We start from the raw sequence: 19,957 nt of genomic DNA, 5'->3' as shown, positions 1-19,957 counted from the left end.
AAAAGACAGATGTTCCTTAACATCTGAAAAATTAAAAAAGTTGGTTTAAAATGAGCCACGGTCAGCAAATCTGATGTTCGCATGCTGAGGACTCCGGCGCTTTTCCTAGATCTTGTTTTAAATTCACCTTCATCCTCCTGCCTTGGCAATTAATTTGATAAATGCTGGCTGGTATAATTTTCACCCAAAAAGTGGCTCCTAGAGCCATAAGCAAGGCTATGAATGAGAAACCTGCGTCACCAACAACCGTGTCCCTGCATTTCCATCCCTCCGGCCTGTGGCTGAAGGGAAGATTGCATTTTAATTGCGGACCAAACCAGCACAAGCACGTCTATCAAGCAGAGGGCTGGCACTACCAACACATCCTAAATACACCCAAAAACAAAGTGGCACAGACAACCTGGTCACAGAGGAGTGGCTGAGAAGTGGCACAAAGACAGGGCGAGCTCACAAAGCTCAAAAACCCCAAGAAATTGGGATCTGGGTGGTTTTGCAGAGCAGCAATCCCCTGGCATGGACACCGTGCAGCAGGATGTCACCAAGCGACTCCCAGAGCAGCTACAGGAGGATGCTGCTACTTTTTCCTGATGTTACATTAAAAGATGCCCCAAGCCCCATCCTTTCCAACAGCAGACGTCCGAGGATCTGTTTTATGATGAGACCCCTTCCATGGAAGGAACGAGGAGCAAGCCCTGGGCACGGGGCGTCCCTGCTGCCACCAGCCTGGAAGGAATAATTTGCCAAGGCAAAGTAAAAATTATGAAAATTAAACTATGAAAAATGGCCTAAAACCATCAAGAAGAGTTCATTCTTGCTTACAGTGCTCTGGTTTCTTTGGAGGCTTTTGGGTGTCCCCTGGGGAAGGAGGAGCGGGTGGGCACCCTTGGGTGCTTTCTCCATGGAGCACCGTGGTGGGCATGGAGAGGTTTCACTGGGTGCCGTGTAAAAAGAAATAATCCAAAACAAATGTACAAAAAAAAATGTATTTGGAAGTTTTTGTGTTCAATGGTGAGTATAAAGGAAATGGGGAGAAACCATGGAAAAAGAACATCTTTTGGCTGGAGAATTGAGCCCACGTGAACCTCATGGTCAAGGGGCTGGAGCACCTCTCCTATGGAGAAAGGCTGAGAGAGCTGAGGGAGCTGGGGGTGTTCAGCCTGGAGAGGAGAAGGCTCCAGGGAGACCTCGTTGAGGGCTTTCAGTACTTAAAGGGGGCTTCTAAAAAGATGAAGAGTGGGTCTTTACTTGGGTAGATAACGATAGGACAAGGGGAAATGGTCTTAAACTGAAAGATAGATTTAGACTAGACATTAGGAGGAAATTCTTCACTCAGAGGGTGGTGAGGCACTGGCACAGGTTGCCCAGAGGAGCTGTGGGTGCCCCATCCCTGGAGGTCTTCAAAGTCAGGCTGGATGGGGCTTTGGCCAACCTGATCTAATGGGTGGCATCATTGCCCATGGCAGGGGGGTTGGATTTAAATGATCTTTCAGGCCCCTTCCAACCCAAAACATTCTATGACTCTATGATGATTCCATACACCTATAGGTTGTTTTGGGTGTGAAATTCGTCCAAAATGCGCATTATGTGGGTTTGGGTGATAACCAACCTATGGAAAAACATCTTCCTGCAGATCGTGTCTCCATGCTGCCCTTGGAGTGTAGCCCAAAATACAACCTCGCTCCATAGACCAAGTTGCCTTGAGCTTCTTAGCACGGCAGGGCTGCAAAACCTCCAAATTTCAGCATTTAAGCCCCTTGTGACCCCCAGAGCATCCCCAGGCACCCTGTGGCTCACCAGTCCCCATGCAATCTGAGGCTTGGGCACCCTGAGGCTTCACAGCACCCCAGCGCGGGTCACGCAAGCCCTGATTACACCAGCCCTGGGTATTAATTATGATGGAAAACATCAATAAAGCCCCCAGGAGCTGCTACCGCCGAGAGACTAATTTGTGCTGCTTTCATTGGCATTGCCACCCAAGCGTAAGAATTAAAGCTTCAAAACAAACACGTTTGGAAGTGCAACTTCCCCTGAATGCTAACGGGAGTATTTTTAACAAGGGCACCCAGGAGCTCTGCCCTCAGAGGCCCCACATCTCTTCAGATGGGATCAGAAATTCAAGTGGGAAATTGCTCCGGAAGATGTAATTTAGGAAATGTGTGGAAATGAGCGGAGTGGCTGCCTGCCCTGTGTGCAGGAACCCACAGGAGCCCAGTGGGACTCCTGGAGCCTGGGGGAGAAGGGGAAGGAGGGAGGGGAAGGAGAAAAGTCAATGAAAATTAAAGTCTTAAGGGCTGTAAGTAATAAACTGAGCATGGGGCTTGGCTCTTCCACCATCCCAGCACGGGGTCCTAGCCACGAAGGGCAGGAGCTCTCCAGTGAAGGGACATGGACTTCAAGGGATGCTGTGGTCTTTTTTGGGAAGCCTGGTTGGCTCCTGATGCCCCAGTATGGGGTGTGTGCCCACCCCACAGCAGGCCAGGTGTGCTCACACTCTGCTGAAGGTATAAATATTTGGGATAGAGGACACAAACTCCTTGTCCTCCTCCCACCATGGCCACCCAGCTGGGACAACCACTCCATGGTGGTGACAGCACCGTGGTCCTGGGGGCAGATGTCTGATACCACCAGATATTGGTGTGGTCAAGACCATACAACACCTAAATCTGCATCAGCTCTTAGCCCTGACTGTGTGGGTGCTTCCCAGAATTTGGGCAATTCAGTAAAATTGCCAACCTGGAGAAGGGATCATTGTCCCGTAACACGCTTTTCCACTGATTTGTTGAGAAAGAACAGAGCTTCGATAACCCCAGGATCATCTGTTCTGGGTATATCTGAAGCTTTTTGTAATTAAAACTCAAATTATTGTTGACGATATCACAACTTGAGTGATTTAACATCAGCACTGAGTTCCTCTCCGTGCCCTGACAGACACGTGGTTACCTGTTTTCCAATAAAAATATTGGGACTAGATTTCCGGATGACTAAATTGAGGGGAGATTTTTTCTTATCCATAATCAAAGCTCAGGGAGCCACAGTTCTGTGGGTTTGTCTGCTTGGAAATGTGCTCCCACAGGCTCCCAGCAGGGTCGGGCACTTTCCAAGCCCCCAGGGATGCTCTGCAGCCCCAACCTGCCCCCCTTCGAGGGTTCAGCCCCAGGGTAGCAGACCCAAAGAATTGGTCCCAAACCTGCATTTTGGCTTGTTTTCTCTTCCCAGGGAGCGTCCTGGGCAAAGTGGCCTGGAGGAAACCCCACCAGACCCCTCCACCAGCACAGCTCTCCAGCTCTTTCATGTATTAAAGACATGACCTCAATTGGGATGAACAAATGGGGCTGAGGAGGGCATGGTTTGTGTTTTGTGGAGTGTCTCTACATGCTCCTGGGGTGCAGGTGGGTGCATTATTCAAGATAAAAATGCAATCAAATCTTTATTTTTTTCTGCACGTCACCCAAGGATGCATCCTGCGCTGTAGGCACCTTAGAGCCTCAGATTTACACAGGATGGGAAGGATTTACCCCTTTCAGGTCGCCACCCAACAGCTTTCCCTTAGGGACATTTGTGTAGGTAGGTGGTCTGTAGGCTCCCTGCATGGTCAGTGCAGAGAAAAAGGCCACGAGGTGGCCAACAGACCCATCTGCAGCAAAATACCAGTGGTGCTTGGGTTTCTGCCAAGGGAAATTAGGAACCAGGGGCTGACCTGGGGGGTTGTGCAGGGGGGAGAGGGAGATGTCCCAATTCTGCGCCCTCCACAGCAGGTCCCAGGCATTGGGAAGGCAATGCCATCGAAAGGGCTGGTGCTGAACCAGAGCTGGGCAGGAAAGGCTGTTTCCATCAAGGGTCATGCCCCAAACCCACCTCCACCACGCCATGAATTTTGGGAGGCAAAACCTCCTGCTTTGTTGCTCCGAATTCCACAAAATTACACAAATCCGTCGTTGCTCCGGATTGCACAAAATTACACCAATTTGTCGTGCGTAATTCCCAACCTCTGCGAAGGGTGGCGAGCACCGGGGGGATTCAGATCTGCCCAGGGGGCTACCAGGAGAATAAACGTGGAGAACCAGATCTGTTAGGAGAAGAAACGTGGAGAATTGGGGCTACCAGGAGAATAAAAGCAAGAAAACATCCCCCAGAGCATCACTGGGGAGAGGGCTGGGAGCGGGGCAGTGCGCCTGGTGCCAGCGGATTTATTGCAGGGCTTGTCACTTGTCACTGAGGATGACATTAAGGAAGAGGCAGACCTTGTTATAGCTTCAAACTGCAAGTGAGTTATCGCTGATGTTACTCTGTTAACACGATAATATTTTTTTTTTCAGCCTAATTAAGTGTTTCGTGTTGATTTACTTTTTTTCTCGTGGAGCCCGGGATGGAAAAATATGATTGTAATATATGTCAACAGGCTGGGAAGAATGGGAATTTGATCTACAGTGTCTGAAAACAACTTCAAATCAATGCTAATTTTAAGGACATTACATGCTGGCAATTTTAATTCGAGGCAATATATTATGTAGCTTTTTTTTTTTTTTTTTTAATAGCACAGAATTGTTTGTACAAATTATATCCTCAGAGCTTACCAGTTTGGAAAAAAAAATAATGAGAAGGAGAAATGGAGATGGGTAGATTAGATGAGAGGAGAGAGTAAGCAAAATATCAATTGTATTTAAATCTCAATGGGGTAGAAAATCTATTTATTTGTAATATTAAATGGATCTCTTCTATATGGTTATGGAGATGACTTTCTGGGTGAAAGGTAAAACTATCTGAAAATTACCAGAGATTTAATAACGTTAGGAAATTGCTTGAGACCAGCCATCGCTCTCAACTACTTGAGGCTAAGCACCAAACATTTCCAAGAGAACTTTGTTTTTCCTTCTCTTAAATTGGGATAAAGAAACCAAAAAAAGGCACAAAAACTTAATTAAGCTTCATTTTCCTTTTTTTCTTTTTTTCTTTTTTTCTTTTCTTTTTTTCTTTTTTTTTTTTTTCAGTATAAACCTAATGAAAACAAGGATGTTTTTTATGTGTGGGGGTTTATTTAGTTATTTATTTTCTGAACATTATTTTGAGTTTGATTTTCCCGGTATTAGACAAAACAGATGCGTTATCAAGGAATTTGTGCCTATGAACGTGAAGCAGCAGTTTTGTGGCTCGAGCAGAAGACACCAGAAGTTTCCAAAATGCAGTTTTATTTTGCCACAGCAAACGAGCGTATTCCATAGGGCAGCATCGTCTTTTCTAATCTGCATTAAATCTTTATGAGCAACCAAGGAAGTGTTTCTGTTGAGAGGAAAAAAAGTCCTTGTAACTCAGAAACCTTAAAACACCTGTGAAATAAATGGAAAAATGTGGCACGCACCTCCTGGCCTTTCCTGGGAAAAGCCAGGAAGTGTCACCAGCTGATTTGAATAACGTAATTGTAGGGCTATATGATGTGAAATAAATATGTAAGGGCTGAAAGCTGTCACGTAGCATGGGCCAGGCCATCTGAGATGCAGGCACTGACTGATACTCGTTCCTAGCTTTTTATTAGTGTCTTCGAATTTATCTAGTCTCTAAAGTACTTCTTACTATAGTAAAAGACATGATGCTGACCTAGATCAGCCAAAAAAAAAAAAAAAAAAAAAAAAAGATTTGAAAATGTCCTTGGTTTTATATCCCAAGAAACAAAATCAAAATTTTGTTTTGATTTTGATTTTTTGATTTTGATTGTTTTGATTTTGATTTCCAAATCAAAATTTTGATTTGGATTTTTTTTCCAAAATTTTGATTTGGAAATCAAAAGAAATTCTGCATTTTTATGTGAATTTCAGCAACAGCAGCAGAAACCAACTACATGAGGAATGTGATGAGCTGCAAGCAGACAACCAGGGGTAGCAGAGGCGTGATGAGAGGTGGTGAGGGTGACTTTCGGTATCAAACCTTGCAGCATCCTAGCAAAAGAGGGGCAGGTGCTTTACTGCTCCATAACTAAGTCCCTGAATTCCCTTATGGGAGAAAAATGGGCATTTTCGTAACGGGGCTCATCTCCTCCTCAGCACAGAATGGGGCAGAGGAGCCGTGTCCCCAAAACATCCCCCATGGACCAAAAAGGGACCCCAGAGGAGCGGTGCAGAAGGAGACCACCCTCATCTGGCTGAGACAAGTCCTGCCCTTCATGTCCATGTTCTGCTGACTCGGACGTGACCATCATCATCAACGTATAATTCAAATCACCTTAATTGCAGGCGAGAGACCAGAGGGGCTGAGCTGTGTGCTCGGCTCTCCGTGATTTCCCCGGCGTGTGCTTTCCTTGCAGAACCTCTCAGAGCTCCTCAGAGAAATTTGATGTGTTCCTGATCCCTGTTTCCTTGCGTCCCCTTCGTCCTTGACCCAGCCCCACCATGGAGAGCTGCAGCAGCAACGCTTCCACTAAGGACTTTTTCCTGGTGGGCTTCCCGGCTCTCCAGGATTTCCAGACCCCCCTTTTTTTTGTCTTCTTGCTGTTCTACCTGCTGATCCTGGTCGGCAATGCCATAATTATCACCGTGGTGGTGGTTGACCGCACGCTCCACAAACCCATGTACTTTTTCCTGCTCAACCTCTCCGTGCTCGACGTGCTCTTCACAACCACCACCATCCCCAAGATGCTGGCCATGTTCCTGGCCAACGCTAAAACCATCTCAAGACTTTTTCAACGTGCACGTCCCACCTGCTCGTGGTGGGCACTTACTACTCCTCCATCGCCGTGGCGTACGTCTCCTACAGGGCGGACATCCCCGTTGACGTCCACGTCATGAGCAACGTTGTCTTCTGCATTTTGACCCCCTTGCTGAACCCCATCATCTACACCTTGCGGAACAAGGAAGTCAAATCTGCGGTTAGAAAGTGTATCTTTCCAAAACCGTCTTCCCTATCTAAAAAAAATAACTTATTTGCATAAAATTTACAGCTCTGCGGAAGCCTCATGCTAGTTTCTGTTTCATTCTGGTGGTTAATTAATATATCTTCACTTTTAGAGTCTGTTTGGGTCCCCTGAACTGTGGTATACCCTATGTTAATGTATTTCAGCCTACTTCTGTGAAGTTTTTAGTGTTCTTGCATGCAGGATTTATCATTTTTGTTTGGTTTATATCCTTCAGTGACTAAATCACCGATGCACTAAATAAAGCTGAACTGGAGTGGCACCACAGTTCCTTACACTTCCCCCTCTGCATTGCACCGCGGAGGCTTCATTAATTAAATTCCTCCGTTTACGAGTTCCAGGGGTGGTAGCTGTTATTTTCCCAGCACGTGGCAGAGGTGACCCTGGGATGTTATTCCGAAGTGAGAAAACTGGAAAATTACTTTACAGGACTGCAGAACTGGGGGAGAAGTTAAAGAGAAATTTCGAACACAGCTCGAGGAATCGGTGTCCGCGTGCAGCTCAGCGCTATCGACTGTTTTTTTTTATCAAACAGCCAGATTCACAGGTTCCTGTGCTATGAAAACTAAAGTGAAGCAACATCCAATATAGCACGATGGACCTCAAATTTAAGGTAGAGATGTCATTAAGAAGCGGTGAGTGTGTATGTTTATCTGGAATTTAATTGTTGTTTTTTTTTGTTTGTTTTTTGTTTTTTCTCCAGAGCAGGCGGACAGCCTGGTACAAATGAGCTTCTGACCTGAGCCATGCCTGACTTTTCCCAAGATTAACACACCAAAATACGTGTCTTTCCTACAGCATCCATTTAACAGACCCCTTCAAAACTCACCAATATACTGGGGTCTCCAACAGAGATTTGGGGAAGACCTGGGCTGTCTCCTCACTCACTCTTCCATTAAGATGTTGAACTCAAGACTTGATTTGACCCAGACTCAACCCATTGCTTTGATTGCCCGGGCAAGATAAGAGGGTTTTTTTCCAACAAACATCTTCCATGAACATATTAAGAAAAAGGTGGGGAATTCTTTGTCTCCACCAGGGATCTGGCAGACACACTGTGGAGCAGAAGTTCAGGTGCCTGAAGAGCTTTCCTGGCACCAGGAGGTCTCAAATCCATTTTTAAGACTTCCAGAATTAAAGAATTTAAGACTTCCCTCCTAAAAAATGCATGGCAGAGAGGAACCCTTCACAGCACCCAGTTAAATATTCTCTTTGTTTTCATTACCCTTAATGTTAAAAACCTGAGCCTTACTTAATGTTAAAAGCCTAAGCCTTACTTTGACGTTACTCATTTCCAGTCATGAGATGTATTTCTTTTTTCATTTATTTTTATTTATTTATTTATTTATTTTGTCTGGCACCAGCTCCCTGTTGGCCACGTAAATTCACGTACGAGATGATCAAACTCTTCCCTGTGAAACGAGTGCCTGGAGGCTCTCGCTGCAATCTCTATTTTCCGAACTTGTAACCGTTCTCACGACTCTTCTCCCGGCCCTCTCTGTTTTAAAATTCTTCAAGGATGATCATTAAAAAATGATATAGTCATCCTGTATTGGCTGCTCCATCATCAGACGCAGGGCTTATCTCTGCCTGATGCTGTGCCAGCATTCCCCTGCTGATATGCCCAGAAGCCAGTCCCACATCTCCCAGGTGTTGTTGGGGATTTGGGGCTAGAAAAGGGTCCAAAACCCATTGAAATCCAAAGGATGACCAAGCATGGTCTGAGAGGTTGTGGGTGACCTTGGCTGGTCAGTGGGAAAAGAAAAATTAAGCCATGGAGAAATGGTGCATTCGGTTTCCCCCATTGCCATGGGTAGGATGGTGCCAGCTGCCGTAATAATTTCATGGGGGTCTTGGGTAATAATCATGCTCATTATGATGAAGCATAGTGGAAAATCAGCCTGGTGCTGGAGAAAAAAACACCAGAGCTGGAGGGATGAGACGCTGAGACCCACCAGCAGCACCGCTCCTCCTCTTGGACCTCACATGGGGTGAAAATAAATAAAAATAAAAATAAAAATAAAAATAAAAATAAAAATAAAAATAAAAATAAAAATAAAAATAATAAAAATAAAAATAAAATAAAAATAAAAATAAAAATAAAAATAAAAATAAAAATAAAAATAAAAATAAAAATAAAAATAAAAATAGAATAGAGTAGAATAGAATAGAGTAGAATAGAATAGAATAGAGTAGGATAGAGTAGGATAGAATAGAATAGAATAGAATAGAATAGAATAGAATAGAATAGAATAGAATAGAATAGAATAGAATAGAATAGAATAAAAAAATAAATAAAATAAAATAAAATAAAAAATAAAATAAAATAAAATAAAATAAAATAAAATTAAAATAAAATAAAATAAAATAAAATAAAATAAAATACCCAGAAAGGATTTTCCTGAGCAATGCAAGAGGATGCTCAAGGGGAAGCAGAGACCGGGGTCAGCCCCAAAGGCTCCTTGCAGTCACCCGAGCACCTGCATTTAGGGGAAAGATTGCAGAGAGGCTTGCAAGCAGCATTGGGAATAACATTATGGAAAATAACTGCGAAGATAGGATGCTAAAGCCTTCTGCCCTTCCCTCATTCATCACATTTGACAATATAATCATTCTGCCTAACAGCTAGAAACCATTTCCAGCTAATATTATTTGTTATCTGCAGCAATAGCATTATAATAGTATCTAGAGGGTTATGCAGCTGCCTTTTACAAGACGTTGTATTCACATAATACGTTTTCTGCTCCAAACCTTCCACTGTTTTTTTTTTTTTAATAAAACAAAAATAAGAATTACGTCGAGCATAAGAAACCGCAGACTCTGAGCATCCCTTTTCCAGATGGACCTAAGGATTGCTGAGCCACGGGAAGAGATCTGCGAATGAAAATCAACCCAAATCCTCCCCAGACCATGCACCCAAGTTGTGTGCCAGCCAGAACAGCGCTGCACAGCACTTTGCTCCTCATCCAACTTCTCTTACCCAGTGCCCGGTACTGCCATTAAATGGCTCCAGGTCTCCACACCTCGCCCTTCTGCAGCCCCTCCAGGGGCTGGACTGCTCTCCTTCCTCTGCTACAGACTTGCAGGAAAACTTTTTTATTTTATTTTATTTTATTTTATTTTATTTTATTTTATTTTATTTTATTTTATTTTATTTTATTTTATTTTATTTTATTTTATTTTATTTTATTTTACTTTATTTATTTTATTTTATTTTATTTTATTTTATTTTATTTTATTTTATTTTATTTTATTTTATTATTTTACTTTATTTATTTTATTTTATTTTATTTTATTTATTTTATTTTATTTTATTTTATTTTATTTTATTTTATTTTATTTTATTTTATTTTATTTTATTTTTCTGTTTCTATGTTTCTACATTTTCTCTTTCTAATATTCCTTTCCTTTCCTTTCCTTTCCTTTCCTTTCCTTTCCTTTCCTTTCCTTAACAACAAAAAAAAAAAAAAAAAAAAAAAAAACAGAACACAGGCAAGAAGTGGAATCAAATCAATCAGAAGATCCCAGGTTTTGCATCCATACAAAAATATAGGCACCCCAAGGAGCCTACCAGAGCCCACTTTTATTTCCTGGTCTCCTCTCCCCCTTCACCTGCTGCTTCCTCCTGCCCAAGGCATCCTCCCAGTCAAGAGCTCGTCTCTCATGGAAATTTGGCTCACATGGAAACAAAGCAAAGGCTGGGTTGGTTCAAGTAATAACTGCAAAGGGCATAAGATTTTAAGTAACCTGTTGGAGAATCAGAATTCTTCTATTAATGTTCCTATAAAAATGGCCCTCCTCTGGACCTGCTTTAACAGCCCCACATCCTTCTGGTGCTGGGGACCCCATACTTCAGGAGGGACCTCAGGAGGGCAGAGCAGAGGGGCACGATCCCCTCCCTCCCCTGGTGATGCAGCATCTCTTTGGGTGCCATCCCTTCCAACTGCACCGCTCAGCTTGGTGTCATCTGCAGATTTGATGAGGGTGCACTCAATGTCATCGTCTATGTTATTGATGAGATATTGAAAAGCACCGATCCCAGGACAGACCTCTGAGGGACACCACTTGTCACCAGCCTCCACCTGGACATGGAGCCATTGAGCACCACTCTTTGGGTGCGATCTTCAAGCCAAATCCTTATTCACCAAGTGGTCCTCCCTTCAGATCTGCATCTTTCTAATTTGGATATTAGGATGCCATGTGGGACCGTGTCAAAAGCCATGCAGAAGTCCAGGTAGATGACATCAGTTGGTCTTCCCTTGTCAACTGATGCAGTCACTCCATCACAGAAGGCCACCAGATCAGTCAGGCACGATTTACCCTCAGTGAAACCATTCTGGCTCTCTCACATCACCTCTTTGTCTTGCGTTTGCCTCAACATTGCTTCCAGGAGGATTTTTTTTCCATGATGTTCCCAGGCACAGAGGTGAGGCTCACCAGCCTGTAGCTCCCCAGGTCCTCTTTTCTACCCTTTTTAAAAATGGGAGTGATGTTTCTCTTTCTCCAGTCACTGGGACTTCACCTGAATACCATGATTTTCCAAATACGATGGAAATTTGTCAGAGGCAATACACTCTCCTGAGTCTTTTGGGGACAATGTACCTGTAGAAAACCTTCTTGTTTTTCTTCTCATCCCTTGCCAAATTTAGTTCTCTCACTGCCTTGGCTTTCCTGATCCCATCCCTGCACATCAGGACAGCATTTCTGTACTCTTCCCAGGGCAAATGTCCCTGTTTCCACCATCTGTGAATCGCTTTCTGTTGCCTAGGTTTGACAAGCAAGACCTTATTCAACCATACCAGCTTCCTCCCTTCCCTGCTTGATTTATTGCATATGGGAATAGAGAGCTCCTGCGCTCTATCTGAGTTTGGAATAACAAACTCAACCTGCCCCATTTATTTAAGAGACCCCTGACCACACCACAGGCTTCAAATGTCAGAATTTCTGGGTGAGGAAATGCTCGTTTTGTTTCATGCACATGAAATGCTGGCCAGCTACTCAATTCCCCCCCGAGCATGCACAATCGATTCCTAATAAAGCAGCTTAATAAGGGGAGGTTAATAAAATTGAGGTCCTGGAGTCCCCGGCCAGTGATAATGCTGTGGTTAGGTGGGCTTAAATCAATGGAAACATGAAGACTGTTATGGGGGGTGATGTGAGGTGCTCCGAGGGGTCCCACAGATGCTGGGACCTCTGCTATGCCAGGAGGGGCCCCATGGCCAGCCTGCATCACTGGGACACCAAAACCCAGAGCAAAACCACTGCAGTGAGGTTCCAAGGGCTGTGAATCCACTTGGCACCTTGTGAAACCAGGTGCCCGTGGGGTGGGATGCGGTGGGGACCCCTCTCCATGTGCGGTGCTCACTGGTGCCAAGCTCTGCGCAGCTGTTGGGTCCCTCCTTTTGCCCAGCTCAGGTTTTCAGGTGATTTTTTTTAAAATTATAATTATTTATTTATTTTTTATTTCCTCCCTTCGCCCAGGGGTGCGCGCGGAAATTAAATTCATCCGGGGGTGCTCTGGAGAGCTGTGGCTGGAGGATGCTCGGGGCTTGGCTGGCTGCGCGCAGCGCAAGGCGCTTCGCCCTTCCCTGCTCTAACACTGCCACCTCGCTGCGCAGCTGGACACGGCTCCCAGCGCCTCCAGGACCTCTCCTCTTTGCTCACAGTGCAGGTTGTATGGCCATCCATCCTTCCATCCATCCATTTGTCCATCCATCCATCCTGAGCTGCAGTGGTCGCCACCAGCTGACTGCTCCATCACGGCTCCTTGCGCTCCCTCCACCTTTCCAGCAGGAAAACAGCCCCTAGGTACTTATTTTTTGGGGATGCATGGCCCAAGGGACTGGCAACCCCCTTGTCTCAGGTGGATTTATGACTTACAATGGGCTGAGACCCCATTTTTTTACCCTCTTAACACTCCCTAGTGCAGTGCTAGGAGACAAGAAATGATGTGGGAAGGAGCTGGGGATGAAGTCGTCACTGCTATGCCTGGGGAATGCACCTGGATGTTGGAAAACTCCACTTGTTTGGGTGAATCCCAGCCCTACAATGAGTTGTGGGCAGGTCAGGGCTCTGCAAACCCCACGTTCAATGCCCGAATTCATACCGTGACTCTGGGGACACCCAAAAAGGTGCCAGGAGATGCTGCAAAACAAAAAGAAGGGTCTGCATGTGGCACCCCTTCCCTCCAGGAAACTCCCTCCTGTGGGGTACTGTGAGTGCAGAAAAGGTGACACACATTCAAAGAAGGACTTGGGAGAGAAATCCTGGAGGGTTTTTTAATATCTGAAGCTAATCCTGACCCTGGGGAGCACTGAGATGTGGGTGGGTGTCCTCCCAGGGCTGCTGTGGGGCCACCTCATGGGCAAGGCAAGCTGCCCATCCCTTCAGGGATTTCACCCCTGAAAATCCCCCAGTTCTGTAAGCTTCAGCTTGGGTGCCCATAAAAATTTCCTCCACCTGGTCCCACACAGCAGCGTTCATTTTCCTCTCCCATCTCCTCCAGGCTTGCAGCCAAATTCCCCCCATGGTCTGAATCTCCAAATGAACCCTCACCTCCATGGTGGTACAGGAACATCACCTCTGTGCCATCACAGAGAGCAAAATCCCTGAGTTTTTTTCGTCACCTGAGGGTTTTCATATCTCGTTTGCTTCTGGAGCTGCTTGGTCCCACAGATTTTCAACTGAAATTATCCCAAATGGACTTTTCTGTTGTAATGTTAAAGTTATTTTTAAATCACCTTGCCCGAGCAGCGCACCTCTCCTTGCTGGCCCCCACAGCCTTGCCGTCCTTCCCAGTGACTTTTCCTTTATAGAAACCAACCGAAATTATTTCTCATCCCTTTAGGTTTGGGCTCAGGGGGATTACATTTCAATTGCGAGGCGATAGCAAACATCTTCAAAAAAAAAATTGAGGTAGGAAAGTGTGAGGATAGTGGTGAAAATGGGAAAAATATCAGAGCTATCCTAACATTTGGGTGCACAGCAATTTATTTAGCCTGCTCTAGTAAAGACAAAATGTATTATTATTATTCAGATAGCTCCGAGGGCTGATAAAGGAACAGCTCTGAGGGTTTTGGTATAAATCCATGTGAAGTCTCACTTCAATAACAGCTGCAAATTACAAAGGCTTCCAAGAAGCAGGAAGCCTTTCAATTATTAAGCACCCAGCGGTGCCCACGTCGGGCTCGGCTGCGCAATCTGGCTGGGTGACTAATTACTTTTCAGTAAGATCCTCCTCCTGAGGAGAAACTCTCCCCCCTCCGCGTCGAGTTGCTGTTGGTGTTCAGGTCATTAGAAGCAATTAAGACTAATTCTGGGATCTATGCTGGTGCTCACCCAGCTGACACCCTCCACGAAGTAAGACTTGCTCAGGCTCGTGTGATAAAATTCATGAAAGAAAAGAGAAAAACAGATATTTCTCTGTGCATACTTGGGTTTTAGCTACTTGCCTCTAGATCTTGACCTCAGGTCTCCTAATTAACACCTCGATTAACGTGGAAATCTGGACGGGATGGCGGAGGACCAATTTATTCTCCTGGGTGTCCCTGTATTCATTCACGAAAATTCAAATTTCGGTTGAATATAAGCCCTGAGATTTCCCTCCTCTGCTCCTACAGAAGAATTTCGGGATGGATGCAATCAATGAGGACATTTCTCCTTGCACTTGCACAGCCCACAAAATTCCTCCTTAGGACAGAAAGGAAAGTCCCTTGCTCAAGGGACAGGAACCACGAGCTCAGCCTCTGTTTTTCCTTTTGGTCCTCGCTTTGCTGAGCTCTGGGGGTGCTGCAATTCCAGGCTGTGAGCCCTTTGGAAAAGCCCAATTTCTTCATTTTTGGGCATCTGTAATCTCAGACGCATGACATTTTACAACCTCTTTGTACAAGATAAGGTCTGCGATCGTTTGGTGCTCACTGGTTTAATTGTTCCTCCACCACATCCTCCGGAGAGTTTAACACCATTGAACTGCCTGGAGGAGATTTTTCCTTTCTTTTTCTTCCAGCATTTCACATAGCCCTTACAGGTCTTATTTAATAAGAAATATTATATTAAAAAAAATAAAAAAATAAGATATATTAAGCTCCGCTTTCGGAAGGATTTATCCTTTTTGCTTCCATGCACTCATGACCTGCAAAGCAATGTGTGCCTGAATTTCTGGAGGCAGGAGGCATGAAGCTGAGGGAGCTGCAGGAAGGCTCCTGGTCGGAGAGCGGCAGCAGCAGGCAGGAGATGGCCCCGTGCTGCAGCCTCAGGGCTGGTGCACCTGCAGGGATGCTCCAGCTTCGAGGAACACTTTCTTTTTCTTTTTCTTTTTCTTTTTCTTTTTCTTTTTCTTTTTCTTTTTCTTTTTCTTTTTCTTTTTCTTTTTCTTTTTCTTTTTCTTTTTCTTTTTTTTTTCTTTTTCTTTTTCTTTTTTTTTCTTTTTCTTTTCCTTTTCCTTTTCCTTTTCCTTTTTCCTTTTCCTTTTCTTTTTCTTCTTCTTCTTCTTCCTTTCTTTCCTTTTCCTTTTCCTTTTCCTTTTCCTTTTCCTTTTCCTTTTCCTTTTCCTTTTCCTTTTCCTTTTCCTTTTCCTTTCCCTTTCCCTTTCCCTTTCCCTTTCCCTTTCCCTTTCCCTTTCCCTTTCCTTTCCCTTTCCCTTTCCCTTCCCCTTCCCCTTCCCCTTCCCCTTCCCCTTCCCCTTCCCCTTTCCCTTTCCCTTTCCCTTTCCCTTTCCCTTTCCCTTTCCCTTTCCCTTTCCCTTTCCCTTTCCCTTTCCCTTTCCCTTTCCCTTTCCCTTTCCCTTTCCCTTTCCCTTTCCCTTTCCCTTTCCCTTTCCCTTCCCTTTCCCTTTCCCTTTCCCTTTCCCTTTCCCTTTCCCTTTCCCTTCCCCTTCCCCTTCCCCTTCCCCTTCCCCTTCCCCTTCCCCTTCCCCTTCCCCTTCCCCTTCCCCTTCCCCTTCCCCTTCCCCTTCCCCTTCCCCTTCCCCTTCCCCTTCCCCTTTTTTTCTTTTTTTCTGCATCCCCTCCCTGCACAGCACAATGTGAATTTGCATCCCGAGATGTGAGCAGCAATTTGCAGCTGAGAGCACAGGCTCAGAGAAGCATCTCAGTGAAGCTGCATCATTTTTATCTGTGATTGCACTGGATGTGCTTCCTGCAAGCAGGAGCACACAGAAGTGTGCCATCACCTTATCTCCCCTATTGCTGGATTCCTTTCCCCATTTTCTCACAAAGGGGGCCATGCAACGAGCAGAGGGGTTCAGGATCAGACTGAGAGTTTGCAGCCAGCGGTGTTTGTTCCCTTAGAGCCAAATTTTGGCTCCCCACAGCTCAGCGCTCTGCTGGGGGCTGCTTGCACCCCATAAGGGCACCGTGCTGGGGACACGACGCACGTCTCCAGCTGGGGGTGTCCCATCAAATGGCCATGTTTTGGGGCAAAACAGAGCAAAATTTGCTGCATCTCACCCCAGCTAGAGCAAGAGGAATCAATAGATGGTGCTCTTCTTTCGTGCAATGCCGCAATCGTGGCTGCTGGCAGGGGTGTCCAGCTCCGGGCATGGGGTTGAGACCCCCGTGCTGATTTGGGTGTCTGCCAGCCCCAAATTAACCACATTTTGTGGGTCCTGGGGAGGGGCTGCCTGTGCCCTCTGCAAAGCTTCTCTGGAAAGATAGGATTTAGGCAGCTGTAAAATATTATTTTTTTTTATTATTATTATTTTTTTTTAGATCTAATAACTCCTTCCTGCGAGATCGCAGAGCCCACGAGAGCTGATAAAGTTTATTTTCTCCGCAGTGCATTATCTGCCTGATGCAGCCCTGCCTGGGAGGAGGACAGCTCAGGGTCACTCGGGCGAGGAGCATTTCTGAGCGCACCGATTCGGCCGTCTCCGACCGAGCAAAACGCATCTCTGCTGATAGGGCTAATGAGGCAGGCGTTTTAATTATTATTTAACGAGCTCGTGCACGGGCGGCGGATAATCTCTTGCTTTGGAAACATTGAGTCCCTGTGCCCTTTGCGCCCCGTTTCCAGCCTGTGGGACCCCAGAAGGAAATGCCAGGAGGGAAATGTGGTCGTGGGTCTCCTGGCTGCTGCTAAATCACAGCCATGGGCAGGGAAAAATCCACAATGGATTTTCCACCTCTTGGCTCTGGGACCTTGCTGAGGGGGCCGTGGGCACCCAGCAAAATGCTGGTGCAGCATTTTGGGCAAGCAGCAGGAGAAGGGCCAGGCTGGGACATCCAGGGCTCTGAAATCTTTAGAAACATATTTTTTTAGGGTCCGAGATAACTTGTCTGGTGTAAAGCCCCACCACCCGTGCAGTGCCTGATGCAGCAATTCAATCCAAAGGTGCACACAAATGACTTTTGTGAGGACTGTAAGGTGAACATGAAAAAAGTGCGTGCAGGATTAGGGTGCACAATCCACTGCTCGTGGTGTTTTGTGGCATTTAATCCTGAAAATGTCATCTCTGGAGACTGTGGGTTATCAGTATGACACCTTCGATATTAATTGCCCAGACCCAGCATCTCTCAGCAGCCTTGCTTTGCCTTCTCCATCCCATCTGAAGCTCAAAGAAGCCGGTGGCTGCGGCAGGGCTGCCAAACCAGGGCTCCCCTGGACCAAGAGCATCTCCGAGCCTCGGAGGATTTGCCATCACATCTCTGTCCCCAGCCCAGGGTGATGCCAAGGTGGCCAGAGAGGGAATAAACCCCGCAGTGACACCAAGGAGAGGGGATCCCTAATGCCCCCTCGCAGCCGTCCCCATCCCACAACCCAAAACGTGGACACCCCCAGGACAAATCCCCTTTTCTGGGGCTGCCTGTGCATTAATTCCTCGGTTCCTTATCTGAAAATGCAGATTAGTGCAAAAAAAAAAAACGGTGCCGAAAAGTAAATAGCACGGGGTTATAAAAGCTCCCGATCGCAAACCCCTGGGCAGCACCACAGCTTCAAAGGCAGAGGCTGGAATAAGAACATAAATGTAAAAAAAAAATAGAAAAAAAAAAAAAAAAAAAGCTTGCTAAGGATGGGACCCTTGAGAAAGGGGAAAAAAAAAAAAAGCAAACCCAGCTTGCACCATGACCGTGAAGAGTTTGCAAAGCCCTGCATCAGCAAACCACATCGGCGGCTCCGTAATCGCTCGGATTGCAGGAAAAGGAAAATAAAATCCTAGCGAAGGAGACGATTGCAAAAGTTTGGGTTAAAATGTGCTCTGGTTTTTGAGACGGAGCCCAAGCCCCACCTCCACACACCCATCCCCACCTCCGGGCTGGGAAGTAAAAGCACCCAATGGCCGGGGCAGCTGCTGCCAGAGGAAAACTTTTGCTCCCAACCCAGCGGGACGGGACACGGGGACACGGGGACACGGGGACGGGGCGAATCCTACAACTGTGAGTATGGCAGCGGTGGTCGGGCTCTTCTTGCGCCTGCCCCGCGCCTCGCAGGTTGGAGGCTGCGAAGTTCCTCACGCTGCTGCTTTCTTCGCTGCCTTCTTTCGCACGGCTCCTTGAACATGTTCGGTGTTCCTGGGCTGGGTTTGTCTAGTGGGATTAAAAAAAAAAAAAAGGAAAAAAAAAAAAGGAAAAGAAAAGGAAAGGAAAGGAAGGGAAAGAAAAGGAAAGGAAAGGAAGGGAAAGAAAAGAAAAGGAAAGGAAAGGAAGGGAAAGAAAAGGAAAGGAAAGGAAGGGAAAGAAAAGAAAAGAAAAGAAAAAAAGAAAAGAAAAGAAAAGAAAAGAAAAGAAAAGAAAAGAAAAGAAAAGAAAAGAAAAGAAAAGAAAAGAAAAGAAAAGAAAAGAAAAGAAAAGAAAAGAAAAGAAAAGAAAAGAAAAGAAAAGAAAAGAAAAGAAAAAGAGAGAAAGAGAGAGAGAAAGAGAGAGAGAGAAAAAAAGAGAGAGAGAGAGAGAGAAAGAAAGAAAAAAAGAAAGAAAGAAAGAAAGAAAGAAAGAAAGAAAGAAAGAAAGAAAGAAAGAAAGAAAGAAAGAAAGAAAGAAAGAAAGAAAGAAAGAAAGAAAGAAAGAAAGAAAGAAAGAAAGAAAGAAAGAAAGAAAGGAAGGAAGGAAGGAAGAAAGGAAGAAAGAAAGAGGAAAAAGGGGGAAAACAGGAGTGATTGCAAATGTTTTGCATTGCCAGCTCTCCAAGGGCTTTCCGCACATTTTTTTTTTGTTCCCTCTCCGCTCCCACTTATTCAAGCCTCTTTTTCCAGTAAAGCAGCTCCACTTTGCACTTTCTTTGTCCCTAAGGCTTCCCCTTATTTCTTCTCACTTTCCAGGGATTTTCCCTGTCCCCTGTGCTGCCAGGGCTCCTTTCTCTTGCAGCTTTTGCTCCGGTGTTTATGGGAACCCCTCCTCTCACCCCCTATCCTGGCTGAATTTTGGGGAGCACTGCCGGGCAGCCCTGGATCCACGAGAGCTGGTGACAGTGGCGGTGGCACTTGGGGACCTTGCCCAGCCTGGAGCTTCTCCGGTTGGGCATTTTTTGGGAGAGGAACCGCTCTGCACCAATTCAAGGCATGGGTGCCTGCAGACGGGGCACTGGCTGCATCCCTGCTGCTCGTGATGGGCAATTTTGGCTCGTGAGAGGTGCCTGGGGGAAGCCCTGTGGGTCCTGGCTGGATCCCTGCTAAATTTCTATGGGGTAAAACATGTTTTTGGGGTGAAACGTGCTTCTTTGTGGGCTTGCAAGCCGTGGAGGTGGTTTGTGCGGTCCCTTAAAGCCTCGGAGCATCCTTGTTCCCAGCTCCAGCACCAGCCCATCCTCCTTGAAAACCCAAAATGCTGGAAGAAGGCATGGTGCTTCGTTTTGGGGTGCTTCCTTTTGGGGTGTTTCTGCTTCTTTTCCAACCCGGGAAGGCTTCAAGCCTTGTGCTGCTGCTCTTAGTGCTCCGGGTCCGTGGTGAGAAGGGAAATCGCAATCAAGGACGTTGGAGTAAATCAAAGGACAAGGAGAAATAGGACAGAGAGAGATGCTCAGGGCTGGTTGCGAGCAGCTGGGCAGCACCCAGGCTACCCAGCAATACAAAGAGGCCAGGGCTGAGCTGTTTCGGGAGCTTATCAGAATCCAGGTCTATATTTCATC

At 45.8% G+C, this 19,957-nt stretch overlaps 2 protein-coding genes across 2 annotated transcripts in view; both read left to right on the top strand.

Moving 5' to 3' along the window:
* The first annotated feature begins 6,380 nt into the window (after nt 1-6,380).
* OR2AT4 (olfactory receptor family 2 subfamily AT member 4) lies at nt 6,381-7,631 on the top strand. Its single transcript, XM_072033517.1, has 3 exons — nt 6,381-6,641; nt 6,674-6,856; nt 7,605-7,631. Exons 1-3 carry the CDS (start codon nt 6,381-6,383, stop codon nt 7,629-7,631), a joined length of 471 nt encoding a protein of 156 aa, XP_071889618.1.
* A 10,483-nt stretch (nt 7,632-18,114) lies between these two features.
* Nucleotides 18,115-19,957, top strand: part of SLCO2B1 (solute carrier organic anion transporter family member 2B1) — a 46,416-nt gene continuing 44,573 nt past the window's right edge. The window contains exon 1 of the mRNA XM_072032950.1: nt 18,115-18,273. The gene's annotated coding sequence lies outside the window, so the exon portion shown is untranslated. The remainder of the gene's footprint in view (nt 18,274-19,957) is intronic.

The sequence above is a fragment of the Anas platyrhynchos genome, chromosome 1 (genome assembly GCF_047663525.1).
Source record: "Anas platyrhynchos isolate ZD024472 breed Pekin duck chromosome 1, IASCAAS_PekinDuck_T2T, whole genome shotgun sequence".
Taxonomy (NCBI): domain Eukaryota; kingdom Metazoa; phylum Chordata; class Aves; order Anseriformes; family Anatidae; genus Anas; species Anas platyrhynchos.
This window is presented reverse-complemented; position numbering and strand designations above follow the sequence as displayed.

What these genes read in the sequence shown, in the direction of transcription:
- OR2AT4 (XM_072033517.1), top strand. Translation starts at nt 6,381, where the DNA reads ATGGAGAGCTGCAGCAGCAACGCTTCCACTAAGGACTTTTTCCTGGTG. An exon ending in AGATGCTGGCCATGTTCCTG is followed by an intron (nt 6,642 to 6,673) that starts GCCAACGCTAAA and finishes AAGACTTTTTCA; the next exon opens with ACGTGCACGTCCCACCTGCT. An exon ending in ACAAGGAAGTCAAATCTGCG is followed by an intron (nt 6,857 to 7,604) that starts GTTAGAAAGTGT and finishes TTTTTTCTCCAG; the next exon opens with AGCAGGCGGACAGCCTGGTA.